This window comes from Diceros bicornis, chromosome 6 (assembly GCF_020826845.1).
Source record: "Diceros bicornis minor isolate mBicDic1 chromosome 6, mDicBic1.mat.cur, whole genome shotgun sequence".
NCBI lineage: Eukaryota > Metazoa > Chordata > Mammalia > Perissodactyla > Rhinocerotidae > Diceros > Diceros bicornis.
In genome coordinates, this window is record NC_080745.1 from 45,862,244 (window position 1) to 45,878,615 (window position 16,372).

A 16,372-nucleotide genomic window follows, 5' to 3' on the forward strand; every position below is an offset into this window, starting at 1 on the left:
GAGTTATCAATGACCCATGCATACAAGTCTAAATGGAGACTGAATCAATCTGAAGGCATGCAGATGATCCAATTCATGTACGTGACATGTGTATGCGACTGCTAACAAATCTGCTATGACAAAGACAGCAGATAAATAAAAAATATTCTTCAACACTTGTTCAGGGTACATGGAAAGAGCATGAAAGTGCTTCTTAAAATGGGGAACAACTGTCTGAATTACAAGAATTGATAATGCTCTATGCATGCGCCTCATGTTCAAATCCAACTGCATGTTAAACTCAAGGAAGAGAAAAATAAGAAAGTGTTAGTCAAAGAGCTGATTTGTTCATTCATTCTTTCTTTTATCATTCACTATTCAGTTGTGCCAGGGGAATTCAGAGGAACTTAGAAAGGGCTATTGGAATACAAAAGGAGGAGCAATGAACTTTGCTTGACAAAAGCTCACAGAGGACATCTGAACAGGAATGAATGGAAGGTCATCTGCAGGTTCACCAGTGCAGAAGGTCAGGAGAACAGCAACTCAGGGGAACAGCATAAGCAAAGGAAAGAAAGCATGTAATGTGGATCACTGGTGGTTTTAAAGCCAGAGTGTGACAAGATCCTACTCGTGCTTTCAAAAAAAAAAAATTACTTGGACAGGGTCAGCCCTGATGGTCTAGTGGTTCAAGTTCTGCACTCTCTGCCTTGGCAGCCGGGGTTTGCTTCCTTGTTGCAGAACCACACCACCCATCTGTCAGTTGCCATGCTGTGGCGGTGGCTCACATAAAAGAACTAGACGGACTTACAACTAGATATACAACCATGCACTGGGAGGCTTTGGGGAGAAGGAAAAAAAAAAGGGAAGACTGGCAACAGATGTTAGCTCAGGGCAAATCCTTCACTGCAAAAAAGCAAAACAAAAACAACAACAACCTGATAACAATTTTTGTTTAAAAAAAAATTACTGGAACAAAATAAAGGGCGGACTGAGCAGATGAGAGGTTGGAGGCAGCGAGACCCTTCTGGAGGTTGCAGCTTAATTCACATGAGAGACGATGATAAGTTCAGAACACACTTAAGGAACACACTTAATGATGAAAGCAATAGGTATATCCTTAAAATGCTTAAATACAGAGAAGAAAGCAAAATCATTTCTCTAACCTATACTAGAGAATGTTAATTTTGGGTATTAGTACCATGTAAAGAAAAACACAGGTAAAGCAGATTTGGATGATATGGGAACGATAATAATTAATCAACCAAAGAGTTTATAAAAGCAAAAGAGATTTTGGTAAGAAAAAGAGGAAATAAGAACATATATACTATATTTGCCTAAAGACACTCTGCTCTGTAAGGATACAACAAGAAAACTAACAAGACAGTAGAGAAAACTGGGTGGATGGAGACGGATGGGAGCAAAACCTTTCAATGTGGAAGTATTCCATTGTTTTGCTTTTTTAAAACATGTGAATAGACTGCCTATTTGAAAAAATAAAATAAATGAAAAAAGGAAATAGAGTAAGGATAACACATTTGTAACTGTGCTATGGTAAGGGAGAGTTATATTAAATACAATATATGTATTTATACTGTAGTTTGTAATAAATAAAATCATGATACTATCAAGTATTTATTACCCAAGTTAGCAATTAACTACCTGGGACACGGGAGCCATAGTTTAAATCAGAAATTCAAAGCCAAATGAAGAAGAATTTACAGCCAGAAAATTTCAAACAGCAAAAATCAGAGAGTAAAAATTGCCCTGCTGATTACTGAAAGCAGAGATAATGTTAAAGTTTCAGAGCAATATAAACAGTTTGGAGGACCCAGATATAAACCCAACCAGCTAAAGGGGGGAGGGACTATAGAGAAGTTATAAGGGTGAAAATTACCAGATATTATTCCTTAATAAAATTTCTAGAAAGAAAAAGAAGAAATAAGTATAAAGAGAAATGAAAAAACTCATGCCTAATATCAAACTCACTTGAACCAAAGAGCATTAACTACTGAGTTGAAAACAAATCTAGCCAGTTACACACTTTCTTTCAAAGGATCAACAGCTTTTAAAGATTAAAATACATACTGTAAATGTGAGTTTTTCGTGCCCTGCAATAGCTCGACTGTCTGCCTCTTGGCACAGGAAACTTTGGAGGCACCCATCATCTGTTTCAAGTCACCAGCATTCCCGGAATGGGAAGGACTTCGAGGCATACCTACTTCAACGAAAGCATCATTACAACCTGCAGGGGAGAAGAGAAAAAAGTGAAAATCCAAACATCACCCTACCAACAACAATCACCTGCAATGGAAACGACCAGAATCCAAGTCTAGGAGGACACAGGCAGGACAGCTTTCAGCTGCAAAGAAGACACCTGAAATTCAAGGTGTCTCGAAAACTCAAGATGAAATTTTTTTTTTTTTTTTTTTTTTTTTTTTGTGAGGAGATCAGCCCTGAGCTAACATCCGCCAATCCTCCTCTTTTTTTGCTGAGGAAGACGGCCCTGGGCTAACATCCGTGCCCATCTTCCTCCACTTTATATGGGACGCCGCCACAGCATGGCTTACCAAGCAGTGCGTCGGTGCGCGCCCGGGATCCGAACCAGCGAACCCCGGGCCGCCGCAGCGGAGCGCGCGCACTTAACCGCTTGCGCCACCGGGCCGGCCCCTCAAGATGAAATTTGAAGAGAAGACCCTCATAGTTTTCAATGACTGTTAGAGGTGAAAGGGTTATAAAAGAAATACTCTATTTGAAAAAAAGTTATATCTATACATTTAGTAAATTGATGCTTTCCTGCTACACAATGACATTCACTTTAATTCAGGAAGTTCCAATGTAATGGGACAGTGATTCTATCTGTGGAAAGTACTTTTCAGTTTATCTTGAACCATGTTCTTTGGAAGTTCATTCAAGATGTTGTCTTTCTGCATACTTGAAGCAGGCTGAGTCATAACTGTTTAGCAAAACCAACACAAAATCACTGCACAGACTTTCTACACCCCCATTTATCCAGGTACCAGACCAGGCTGAAGGGCAGAAGGAAAGATACCTTCCGCAGGGCTGGATTTGGGAGATGCCTGCTCAGAGCCAGTTGTCTGTCTGGATGGATCACCGTGATTTGCACTCAGCACTTTTTCTCCAAGTGATGAAGTGGATATTGCACCATATTTTATATTCGGAGACTGAAATAATAATAGAAAATAACAAGAGATATGGTCACAATTCTAAAATTCACTTCAGGTGAAAGATTAAATGCATTCCCAGTGGCTTTTCTTTCCAAACAGCAGAGATCACACTATTCTAACTGAAGGCCATTACCTGTGCATGTCCGTTTAAAGAAGCAGAGATTTTTTTGCCTTCCGTCTGCATACTGTTGATATGGACATCAACAGGAGTCAAGCCAGGAGGGGGAGATGGAGCCGTGTGCCCATAAGTGGGCACTCCAGACAACAAAATATTGGTTAACGTGGCTTGGGCAGTAGATGGAATCATAAGGTGTGGTATAGCAGAAAAACCTATAACAACATTTCATGAAGACAGATATTAGACAGGAAAAAACTCAGAACCAACAAGCATTATTCTATTATTTTCAGTAAAAACAAAAAATGTCCTTTTCATTGCTGCAAATTCAGAAGAGGATTCAATTCTGATACCTCTCTGTACATAGGTCTAACATTACTATAAGAACACAAAAGAATGTTAAAATGGAACAACACTTTAGAGAATATTTAATCCAAGCTCTTCACTGTACAGAGGAGGAATCTAGCTAGCTTTCATGACTACCCAGCAGATTTGCCCAACTGGAACCCACATGTCCTAATCACCAGTGACCTTCATGTGCCTTTGCCACTGCCCCCTACACACCATGCTCTTTTTCCTAATCTGCTTGTCAATTTTAAGATTATATTTTCCTTTTATGGAAAACTCACTGCTTTTTCGTGCTTCATTCTAATTAACTTACACATTAGGGAATTTCTGTTTGGCTGCAGTATGCTTTGCACCATAATTTTTCCCTAAGGAAATGGAACCACTAATAAATTTTCTTTAAAAACTAATAATACCTAAGAATACATGCTTTTGATTGTACTTAAATGATACTGACCTGTGGCACTTGAAGTATTGGCAAGTGAGGGTGCCCACAATGTGGGGCTGGGGGTGCCAGAACTTGGACTTTGCAAAGGACTGACCGAGCTATTAAGGGCATTCAAGAGTGAGTTTGGGGTTGTCGAAGTGTTTAAAGATAAGGTGGTGGGCCCCAAAAGACCTGTAATAAATGAACGTTAAGTCAATACACATAAATTCAAGATTTTAAAATACAAATGGCACCAATACTGCCATTTGGAATGTGCATTTGATTTTTCCAAATAAAAGATATGAATGACAGATTACCTTCTTTCAAATATTCACATGAAATATTGCACAGGATCCAGCTTATCCACAAGCAGATACTGATCAGAAAAGGGGAGATATGTGTGCCCAAGGCAGGACAGCAGTCAGGGTCACCGAGCACTGCAGGCTGCTTTGCATACATTTCAACCAGCCAAGATGAACAAAACTCTGCTCAAGTGGAAACCCATTTTTATTTCTCTGCATAACTCACTTGTCATCTGCTTCAAATAAATTCTTTTCAAACCGCGTACAATTAGCAGTGAATAGGGGAATGTTTTCGTGCAGTGGAATGGCTCCATTTGGCCCATTTGCAGACAGGCCGAGCTGCCTGGAACAGTCCTCAGATATATGTCAAAACATATACGTGATTTCTTTGTGCTCTATCTCAATGCATACGCAAACTTTTCTTGAAAAAAATTTTTTTTGTTGTTTTTTCGCTTGTTTTAAAGATTTAATGTTTGATTTAAGTAATGAAATTTCCCTTTGGGCATTGAAAATATGTTCTAAAGTAAAATGTGGACTTGTATACAAGTTTCCAGGAATATTTAAAGCATTAAGTATTACAGGATAGGCATAGCCATAAAAATATTTTAAAAATTGAGTAACTTGGAATCTTTACTCACTTTTTTCTCTCTAGTGCAGGAAGAACTCTGTTCCTGCTAAGTTACCTGACTGGCATTTGCAGACTCACATGCATCGCTGTGTTATTATGGCCGTTCAGATCTCCCATGGAAGGGACAACTTTGGGACATTAAGGGCCAAGGGGGAAAAAAATCCGTCTTTACTGTAATGGTGTCTAGGAATGACTACTTGAAATCTTAATCATATTATAACCATATTATATGTTTTAAAAGCAAGAATAGCTATTAGAAAAAAAATCAAAGACTGCTGAAAGTATTTTTTCTGTCTCAAATCAACATTGAATGAGGCAGAATGATCTGCTAGGGTTATTGCATTAACTTTATAAAAAGGCTACTGAAAAATGTGCAAGAAAGTAGCAAACCTAGTATAACTGTTAGATAGCAATGAACTCCAGCCTGTAAGATGCAAACCCACAAATGAGGTGATACACGTCACTGAGACTGTTATGTGGCTCACCCTACTTTCTTAAAGAACTAGAGCACTGAGGTGATGTTGTTCTGTCCTCTTTCTGTTTGTTGCCTTAGCTATAAATACAGGTCCATTTGTTCACCTTGGTGGCTGCAGGCTAGATTTCCTTTCTGTCTGGGTGAGGCAGACCTAACCACGAGGGGTGGGGGTTCTGCTTGCTTCACCTCCCCCTCCCCTCCAATAATACAGATTTGCAATTACTTTTTGAAAAGCAAACTGGATAATCTTTATCTCTAGAGACTGATGGCAATATTGCAAATGCAAGAGAGAACAAACACATAAATTACAGTCAGCCTGCTCACTTCACTCTCAATGGCATTCTTAATTTAGAAGAACAAATACAGCCACTGAAAATAAAACAGTCAGACCTTGATTATTTATGCCAGAATAAGAAGAACCTGGGTAACAGAAATCCACAGAGTCCAACAAAAACAACCCAAAATGGATTGATTCGAGTTTTGTGGCTTTTCACCTGATCTTAGGGCCTGAAGAGAAAAAAAACAGCCTTTAAAGTGTAGCCCCAAAGGGTAGAAAGAAAGGGAACTGGACTCTCCCAGGGACTGAGAAGCTATAATAATAAATTTTATACCTAGTCCAGTGAGTCCGAGGCCTGCTGAAGCTAAGATATCCAGGCTGGGACATGCCAAGCCGGCAGGGCACGATGCTGGGGACGGACTGGTTGCTATGGTAACGCCACTGCTTTCAAGTCCGAGGAGACATTTCCTTGCTTCATACATATTTAAGGCATTTCGCTCGACACTTTTCACAATCACAGACTATGAAAACACATAATGGGAAAGAAATAAGTGACATGCAGGTAGTCTACAATGAACTGGGGAGGTGGGTGAGAAATGAATACAGTCATAAGAATTCCACTCAGGGAACATATTAATGCTGCTTTAAAATCAACTGTAAATTCTAACCATTTATTTCTTAAGTTTACCCCTTTAGATAAAACCCTAAAATGTTACCATTTATTGGGTGTGTCCTATGTTCCAGGCACTGTGATAGAAGCTGCACATAGATTCTAATGCCCATCGAAACCTTATGGGGTGGGAATTATTATTCATATTCAGTAAGGATAAGGGGATTACGCAAGGTCACAGCACAGCTGGGGAGGGGCAGCAAGAGGATTGGAACCCAGGTCCGTCTCTACAGCCCATTCTCATTTACATCCTCTTGTCTTTACATTAAAGCTTTTCCCCCTTTATCTCATCTTTACAAAACAAATCAAACTTGTCACCATATACAGACTGCATAACAACAGTCACTTATGTTTGACATTTACGGTCTACTAGTTAACTAATAGACCTTAAAGTACCACTATTCCTCAGTGATGACATATCTATGGCAAAGCTTATGATAAAAAAAATTTCTAAACAATACATTTTTTTTCCCTCAATGGACTCATCTAGAAAATTGGAAATGTGAACCCAAGGAGGAAAGCCTCCGATGGACAATAAAGAAAATTTGTAGTTGAGAAAGCAGTTAAAGCAGTAGTCAGCATCAGGCCAGCCAGGCATAATTAAATGGCCCTAGGACGCTCAAGGCTTCAGAGTTCTCACTTAACAATCTATTCTCCCCTGATCTCTGCTCATTTCTTACTGAACTCCAGGAATTCTCGTGCCTGTTCATCTTTATATGCACAAGTCCTTGAAAGTCTCTTCTGTCTTTATCTTTTAGTCCTGGTACCTACAGTGACTCTAGTCAACTCAAATTAGTCAAGCATGAAGCTTCACCATACATAAAATTAATGTCCTATTCTCTACCTTTAAACTCATTATATCAAGTTCACTTAGAATCAATGTTATCTTTTCCTTTCAAGTTTTTTTTTTCAAGAAGGCATGATTGTTTTTCTTAAGGTGGACAGTGAATACAACGTTATTTACATATTTACAAAATTGTAAATAATACATACTATACATACACCGTTATGCACATATGATAAGATTTATAGTTTAGAAAATAAAAGATATAGTTCATAAAATAAAAAAGGCACAACTGTTTGGTGTTTTACCTACTATAATAAAAAATATACATAAATGTTATAATTTAGTACATGTTATTAGGCAACTTGCTTTCTTTTTTTTTTTTTCTTGGTGAGGAAGATCGTCCCTGAGCTAACATCTGTGCCCATCTTCCTCTATTTTCTATGTGGGTTACTGCCATAGCATGGCTTGATGAGTGGTGTGTAGGTCCACAACCAGGATCCGAACCCGCAAACCCCGGGCCGCCAAAGTGGGATGCGCAAACCTAACCACTACACCATGGGGCTGGCCCCCCAACTTGCTTTTTTTTTATTCAACACCATTCTTGCCCTTTGACTTCTGGTCCAAAGGTTTCTTCAGAGTGTATAAGTAGAAGCAGAATTGCTGGGGGTGGGATATCAGTATGTTCAGTGTGATCAGATGGTCCCAAATTACCCTTCAAAGTGGTTGTGCCAATTTACATGACATTAATGTAGGAATATTCCTCTCTCCTCACATTCTCACTAGCACTAAGTATCATAAGATTTATCCCATTAAATTTTGACTGTACATGTAATAATGAAATTTTGGACATCTTAGAGAAGTTTCAAGAAGGCTGAACTGGGGACACTTCATTATTTAAAATATTTATTAAAGGCAATGGGCATGTATTCTTTAAATCTCCAGGGCTAGCAGAGTGGCTCACAAATAGTAAGTAAACCAAATATCTTTTGAATTGCATTGGATATGTACACATACATATATACACATAACACAATGTTAATTTAGCCTTATCAACTCTCTGGTAACTTAGTGAAGCTTAAAGTTACCAGATTGCAAATTAACAAAAAAAAAAGTTTCCCTTTCCTTCTTATATATTTATAAAAAATAATGGTCACTAAAAATGGACTCCAAAAACCAACACATATAGAAAGAAACCGATGGTCAATAATGAATGTTGTTACAAGTTTATATTTATATAAAATAACTCACTATAATATAGAATGATATATACTAAACCTTGCTCGGTTGCTTTGGCTTTGGTTTAATACTGATGAAGACATCGAGCTGTTCCATCAACTGAGCAATGAACTGTGGATCGACTTCAATTTCTTCCTTCATATCAAACATCAGCACAAGAGGAAGACAACCCTAGGAAATGTCATAATAGAAAGCGTAGGAGGTAAAAAGTTACCCATTTAAACATCCAATAATTTAACATGCCTACAAATAATGCAATATTTTACAGATTTAAAAAGTAAACCAGGGCCGGCCCCACGGCTTAGCGGTTAAGTGCGCGCACTCCGCTGCTGGCGGCCCGGGTTCGGATCCCGGGCGCGCACCGATGCACCGCTTCTCCAGCCATGCTGAGGCCACGTCCCACACACAGCAACTAGAAGGATGTGCAGCTATGACATACAACAATCTACTGGGGCTTTGGAGGGAAAAAAAATAATAAATAAAATCTTTAAAAAAAAAAAAAGTAAACCAAAGCATAAGAGCTAGATTATATACCTTCATATGGCTGAGAGGGCTGGTGTGGAAATAATGTTGAGGGGCAGAAACTATTTTTTTGGTTGACAAAATTATATGTGTCTTAAGGGTTTGTTTTTGGCCCTGAATTTTTTACCCACTCTCTACCTTGGAAAATTCCTCCATTTTCTGACTTCAGCTTTGTTAGTGATGCCAGAAACTAGACACTCGCCCACATCAAGGGTGCTAATCTTGTGCCCTTGCTCAAAGACTTATAGCAGGGCTTTTTTTTTTTTTTTTTTTGGTGAGGAAGATTAGCCCTGAGCTAACCTCTGTTGCCAATCCTCCTCTTTTTCCTGAGGAAGATTGGCCCTGCTAACATCTGTGCCCATCTTCCTCTATTTTATATGTGGGATGCCTGCCACAGCATGGCTTGATAAGCGGTACATATGTCCACGTCCCGGATCTGAACCTGCAACCCCAGGCCGCCAAGGCAGAGTGCGCGAACTTAACCACTAGGCCACCAGGCTGGCCCCTAGTGGTGGCTTTTTATTGTCTCCTGAATGAAATTGAAACATGTATCAGCATTTAAAGATCTCCACATTTTGGCCCAGCTTTGCTTGTGCAATCACAGGTCTATGTGTCTACATGTGTGCCCCTTCCTCTGGGCTGGACTAGCTCTGGACTATCTTTCAAATGGATTCTATACATTGGCATCTCAACTCATCAAAAGGCTTCTTCACCAACCCAAGTCCTACTTCTCTTCTGATGCAGCTCAAATCTTACCTCCTTCCTGGAGTCAACTGCTATATTGTCCCTTCTTTTAACTATCTCACTTTTTAGCACTGCAGAGTTCTGCACTTGTTTTTTTCTCTGATGCTTTCTTCCTGGTCCCTAATCTACTGAGTATAGGAACCATGTCACATACTTTTTCTGATGCACAGGATACTCATGCTAGCCCATGGATTGCCGGGTTTGTACATAAGTATCAGGAGAAGTTACCATCAAACATACTAGAATTAAAATGAAATTACTACGTTCCATTTCTCTTGCAGAGAAAAGTGACTTTTGTAAGGACATTTCTATTTAAAAAAAGGTAATGGTATGTAAACTATAGGTTAAAGCCTTTTAAATGTATCCCCCCCTCAGTTCTTTCACTATTGTGCAATAATATGTCTCATTGCACACCTGTAGTTTGGACAGGTATGGTCAAAATATAAATATGAATTCATACCTGCACAGAATGCTTGAAAAAATGTCACTGGACTCAAAAATTATATCTACAGAACTTGAAAAGCAGAAAAAAGAAAATATGAAGAGTAATCATACTAATCTTTGAACACGAACATGCTACCTGACTAGCAATATATTAAAAATAGCCTGATAAAGTAACCTTGGCTAAAAAAAAAATCATTCACAACAAAATTAATGTATTAAAATTATGTATTATAATCCTTAATGATTATAACAAGTTCTCATCTGTCAGAGGAATGGAATCAACAATACAAACTTGGATTTTCAGAAAGTTTCTCAAAAGCAAATTCTGTGAGTTAATAATAGCAAAGGCCACATGTGAAGCTTACTGATTCAAATGTCACTAAAGGGCAAGCCGCGACCAGGAGAATGCAGTAGTGTTTTCAGTAAGAATATTTGTGAGTCCACACTATGTCAGTCTACTTTGTTACTACATATCAACCTACACACTGGGTTTTTAAATGAATACAGGAAGGAGAGAAATATTACAAATTATAAACTGGAAGCAGTACAGAATTATATAAACTCTGCTATTTTTCTTCAATGCATGACACTCAAATTCTTTAATAGCATTTTTTAAATTATATCAGATTTATGAAGTTTTCAAATGTTTCATCCTACCAAAATTTAGGGTAAAATTTTAAAGGTGTTTTTACTTTTCTGTTTAAACAGAAGATTTTCTTTGTCCAGTGCAAACTGCAAACTAATCCTACACGTCCTATGAAAATCATCACCTTCTACAAAATACATTATTTCACTGTAACTTCTTCTACATTTAGTCTAAATTAACAACAAAAAAAGACAAGAGTGCAAGGAAAACTTACCAACGTAATGAAATAAAGCCCATGACACACTATGAATCTTACTCTTTTAGTTTATTTCCTTGTACCAAGAAACTCCCTTTTTGACTGGGCTTCCAAAGTGCTTTCATAAATACCACATCAGTATGGTGTGTGCAGCGAAATACACTGTACCCAAAGAGGTAAAAAAAAAAAAAATTTCTAACAGTGATTTCAGTAAACCTACCATGAGATATTGCCTTGCAAGACAGACAGACTCAATGGTGCCCTGGAGGTAGACGGTGGATTTCTTCTGTGGATTACTGGGGTCGGGAAAGTGGATCTGAGCACCCGTTCTTTGCATGATATGTTTGATGTTGCTTCCATTTCGACCCATCATAAAGAGATGATGTTGAGCTGCAATATCCAGTTGCGTGCTCACGGGAATAGCAGATGCCAAGCTCCCAGCAAGATGTTCCAACAGCATGGCAGTCCCTTCCTAGGAGAAAACGGTGGGAGAGAAATAATCCTATAAAGGAACTGTCCACACGCTTAGTCTAAACTTCTTTAAAAAGAAACTTGCATGATTCGTACGCTTACGACGTTCGGAATGCTCTCGATCACTCACCTTCACAGCACTAGTGTTATTCTGAGACCCTCGGACTATCACAGTAGCACCATACATTCGGGAACGCTGCTTAAATGACACGGAAATGTTGTACGTTTGTGATATGTGCTGGATAGAGGGGGAATTAGGATCGGGAATTGGTTGAAGAATTCCAGCAATTGGTAGCTCAAACATCAGCACCAAAGGAAGCAGCTCCTAAAATGAAATTATGAGAACCCAGAGCAGCTAGTTAAATCATTATACATTTAGAGATGTGGATCATTCATTCACTCTTATCTAAAGATGGAATTTTAGAACATAAATTGTTTTTATTATAGACATAAGCTTGGATAGACTATACAGTTTCTTAAATGAAAGGAGCCTTTTGCAAAACCTGAGAATTTGTAACTTAAACTGCCTGTGGCATTTTTCCTCAGACCTCTTTTTGCTCATTTTAAAATTATCAGAGAAACTGAGTCAGATAAAATTCAGAACATCTCTACGAAACACCTTTAATACATTAAAACAACTTTTGTCACTATATCCTACATACTGAACATACATTTAGTTATAAGTTGATAAATTATGATATTTTACTGCCTTATAATGCAAATGTTCCTGACATCGATTTACAGTATTAAAGTAATAAATAGTTACCCGAATTCTAACTCGGGCAGATTCTACTCCTGCTGGTTGTCCTGCTATAGATACCTGCAAAAATGAGAAAACACAGAGGTAGATTTATTTTAATTGAACCCATATCTGCATTTCCAGTGATCTACATCCTTGCCACTCAAAGTGTTGTCCAGGAAAAAACAGCACTGGCATTACCTGGGAGCTTGTTAAAAATGAAGGATCTCAGGCACCAACCCAGACCTGCTTCATCAGAATTTGCATTTCATTGAGCTCCTCGGGTGATTTGTGTCAACTGATCTACATCACCCCCTGGACTTACCTAACCTCACAACCCCCATGAGGCCATCCGGCTCTGTTTATAATTTCTCTTGTTCACTGCAATTTCTCCCTTTTGTTTAAACTCTTTGCATACTAGATGAATATCAACATGCAATGATGCTGCTGCACTAGGTTTTCAAAATACTAAACTACTTCCATGCTGGCTAAAAAAATGTTGCTCCAACACCCACCTCCAGCCCTCTCCTGGGGTTCCCTGAACTTTCCCATAATGCCACCCTCACCACCACGGCATTAGGGTGAGGGTGTGGGGCTCCAGGACACTGCTCTTATGGGCCGTGCCCATACCACGCCAGTTGTCAAATATTTTGAATACTGCCCATGCTTTTTACCACGGCTTTCTCTCTAGTTCCTTATGTATGTGTCCCACTGTTGCTATTAGTCCCCATAGAAAAAAGACTATAACTCATTCATCTTTGCGGCCAACACAGTTTCTAGTATTGTGATTAGCCTAGAAGAGAGAAAACTTCCAATAACACAAATAATACTACATGTTCTTCAAGTACTGAGAGTGCTTTCACGTGGACAGGTGAGCTCCATTTGTTCCCAAACTCAAGAACTAGAAAAGATGTGTATAAACTAAGGAGTGATATAATTCAGTCAATGTGAGGAAGTCGGGCACTCATGTATGGCCTCTCAGCAGGTGATCTGGTGTAGTCTGGAGGGCCACTTGTGCGATGCTGCAGACAGAATCCTAGCAATGGATGGGTGCTTGGACCAGGCAAGCCTTCAGGGCCTTTCCTAACCTACATGCTCTCTGAGCCTTTCCTTAGGGACTTCATTTTACTTTGCCATCACATCCTCCCCTCTCTTCTACCAACCAGCTAGAGATCAAGAGTTTATGGCCCACCTACAACTCATCTCTTTACAAAAGCAGAGCACCTTCAGTCTCCTTGGAGGGGGTTAGACAATCTATACTACATGCCATCTCCATTACTTTTTTGCTGTCATCTCCCAAAAAAGATATGCATACAGAAAATTAAGACTTTACTTTGTCCCATGAAAGTTCATCTAAAAAGACAAAGCACCTGGTTGCTTTTTTCTGCTTGGTTATTCCTGTTAGAATCTGGAAAGTGGATGTGGCATCCTGTTTCTTCCATCACTTTTTTGATATTGTTGCCACCCTTGCCGATTACATGCGAATGTTCTGTGTGTGAAACATCCATCTTCAAGGTGACTCGATTGCTCTATGGGGAAATAATGTATTACTTCTTGATGCACGAAAAAGGAAAGAACAACTCCGTAAAACACTTTTCCCCCAAGGGAATAGTATTAACAAAAAGTGAGCCGGTGGGAGATCTTACAGATTTTTTTTTTTTTTTTGGTGAGGAAGATTGGCCCTGAGCTAATATCTGTTGCCAATCTTCCTCTTTTTGCTTGAGGAAGATTGGCCCTGAGGTAACATCTGTGCCAATCTTCTTCTACTTTATTTGTGAGATGCCACCACAGCATGGCTTGATAAGTGGCATGTAAGTCTGTACCCGGGATCCAAAACCACGAACCCCGGGCAGCTGAAGCAGAGTGTGCAAACTTAACCACTACTCCACTGGGCCAACGCCCAGATTTCTTAATAAGATCATCTTAATCTATAAATGTTCAATTTCTATCTATTTCTCTTTGGCTATAAAAAAGAAATTCTTATTTTAAGCCAAATTTGTCAGAAGAAATAGAAAGATATACTCTTTACCAAGATAATTTTTTGGAAACTAGCCTTTACATAAAGTCAGGTACAATTACAAATAAATTACTCATTTTTTAATAGACATTATTCATGAAACATTTGACTCACATAACTAAAACCAGATTAAAACAATTGCAAGACTGAATATATGTATGTTAGTAGGACTGTTGAACTATGACAGAAAACTAGAAATAAAAATAAAACTCAAAACGGAATAAAAAAGTGTTTACAAGCATTGCTGTCACACCTGCTCTATTACTGTATGTTAAACTTTATAAGGTAGATCTATTATTCTCAGTGGCAGGAAGAAGACAAAGGAACAGATCACAAAGCACAGATCTCTAACAGTAAAAGGGCTCAACCAATATAAAGTGTGAGATTAGTTATATCAAAGCAAAACGTAAAAATCTAAGACATAATGAACAACAACATTGTGGCCATACTGGAATCCATTTTTTAATTTTGGGAAATTTAGTGTTGTAAAATTATAAAGACTGACATTAAGTCTTTTCTCATTTACAAGACTGATATTGAAGTTCTTCAGTCCTTAGAAAGTAAAATTAAAAATTCAAAATACAAGATGTCAAAAATATCAAGTTTTACATCTTCTGAATTCTTAAATTTTTATTTAAATATACCTATTAAATATGTTGATTTTTAAACTTATTCTTTGAGTTTAACCTTTGAAATACAGGAAAAAGATACATCCTTTCTTGGAGAAAATTCTAAAATATTTAATAATTACAAGGTGAATAATTCTTAAAAATAAAAAAAGAACAAAAAAAAAGGGGGGGGGGGGAGATCAGAAATCATTTCAGTGAAAGACCAGGTGGCAAAACATAGCAGTTAAGAAGAGACAGCCTGGGGGGGCCGGCCCTGTGGCGTAGCGGTTAACTGCACACGCTCCACTGCTGGCGGCCCAGGTTCGGATCTTGGGTGCGCACCGATGCACTGCTTGTGAGGCCATGCTGTGGCGGCATCCCATATAAAGTAGAGGAAGATGGGCACAGATGTTAGCCCAGGGCCCATCTTCCTCAGCAAAAAGAGGAGGATTGGCATGGATGTTAGCTCAGGGCTAATCTTCCTCACCAAAAAAAAAAAAAAAAAAAAGACAGCCTGGGTTTGAATCCCACCCCCCACTTTACAGCTATTGGATCCTGGGCAAATTACCTAATATCTCTGTGCTGAGTTGGTTATGATGATTAAACCCATCAATATTTGTAAAGTGCCTAGCAAACTCCCAGGCACATAAGTGTTTTAGAAGTATTTATTAAAGGAAATAAATACTCAAAATGAGTATAAATTTTGACATATTTAAATTTCCCTATTATCTCTCTATCCATACACTCACAAGGAGAGAGAGCATACAAGAGAAAGCATGAAATTTCATGCCAACACACACACACACACACACACACACACACACACACAGCTACAACAGAATATCATTCTGTTTTTTTCCTGCGTCAAAAAGGCAAATATGGTAATTCTTGCAATCTTTATTACTTACCCTACACTAATCAGGGCCATATCTATTTCTGAAGATGGCATTGCATACATACATATGTACATACATACATATGTGTGTGTGTCTATAATACTGTTCAATTACCCAGCATGAGAGAACCTATTAAAATTTTAAACAGAACTTAACATCCATTGTAGAATCACACGTGCTTATTTTAAAACCCACCATTACTTTCTCCTGGTTTTTCTTCTCCAAATGGTTCTTTCATAACAGCATGAAGTAGCCCTTGCAGAGACAAGGTTCTGACATCTGAGTGTCCTTAACATTCACTTACTTTTGTGTCTAAGACAGACATGATCATTTCCTTGGCTTCCTTAACATCTTCTTTCTTTCCAGAAACCTTAATATGGGGATCTATAAGAAATCAGAAACAAAGGGCTCATGTGAAACCCCCAAACTCTCTGTTTTAAAATTATGTTACAATATAAGAAAAGATATTCTGTAATAAATTCAATATTTGATTCATTCTAGGTGTGTTTTCATTGTATAAAACAGAGGAATATGGAAAATACCAAAACTGTGCATCTCTGTGGCTCTTTTCCTTCTGAAAACTATTTGACTTTAAATTTAATTGCAAAATAGTATGTCATATAATTATATTTTAAACAAGTGAGAAATCAGTAAATTCAATTT

The 16,372-nt window shown here is 38.3% G+C and overlaps 1 protein-coding gene across 5 annotated transcripts in view; it reads right to left on the reverse strand.

The window, feature by feature from the left end:
• Positions 1-16,372, reverse strand: part of BICC1 (BicC family RNA binding protein 1) — a 284,594-nt gene that overhangs the window by 20,539 nt on the left and 247,683 nt on the right. For all 5 annotated transcript variants that reach the window (XM_058543413.1, XM_058543410.1, XM_058543409.1 and 2 more), the window contains 11 exons: positions 16,014-16,093; positions 13,559-13,717; positions 12,216-12,269; positions 11,580-11,774; positions 11,199-11,450; positions 8,466-8,597; positions 6,068-6,254; positions 4,082-4,243; positions 3,298-3,494; positions 3,029-3,161; positions 2,065-2,221 (listed from right to left, as the gene is read on the reverse strand). In XM_058543413.1, the coding sequence (XP_058399396.1) occupies positions 2,065-2,221; positions 3,029-3,161; positions 3,298-3,494; positions 4,082-4,243; positions 6,068-6,254; positions 8,466-8,597; positions 11,199-11,450; positions 11,580-11,774; positions 12,216-12,269; positions 13,559-13,717; positions 16,014-16,093 (1,708 nt within the window). The remainder of the gene's footprint in view (positions 1-2,064; positions 2,222-3,028; positions 3,162-3,297; positions 3,495-4,081; positions 4,244-6,067; positions 6,255-8,465; positions 8,598-11,198; positions 11,451-11,579; positions 11,775-12,215; positions 12,270-13,558; positions 13,718-16,013; positions 16,094-16,372) is intronic.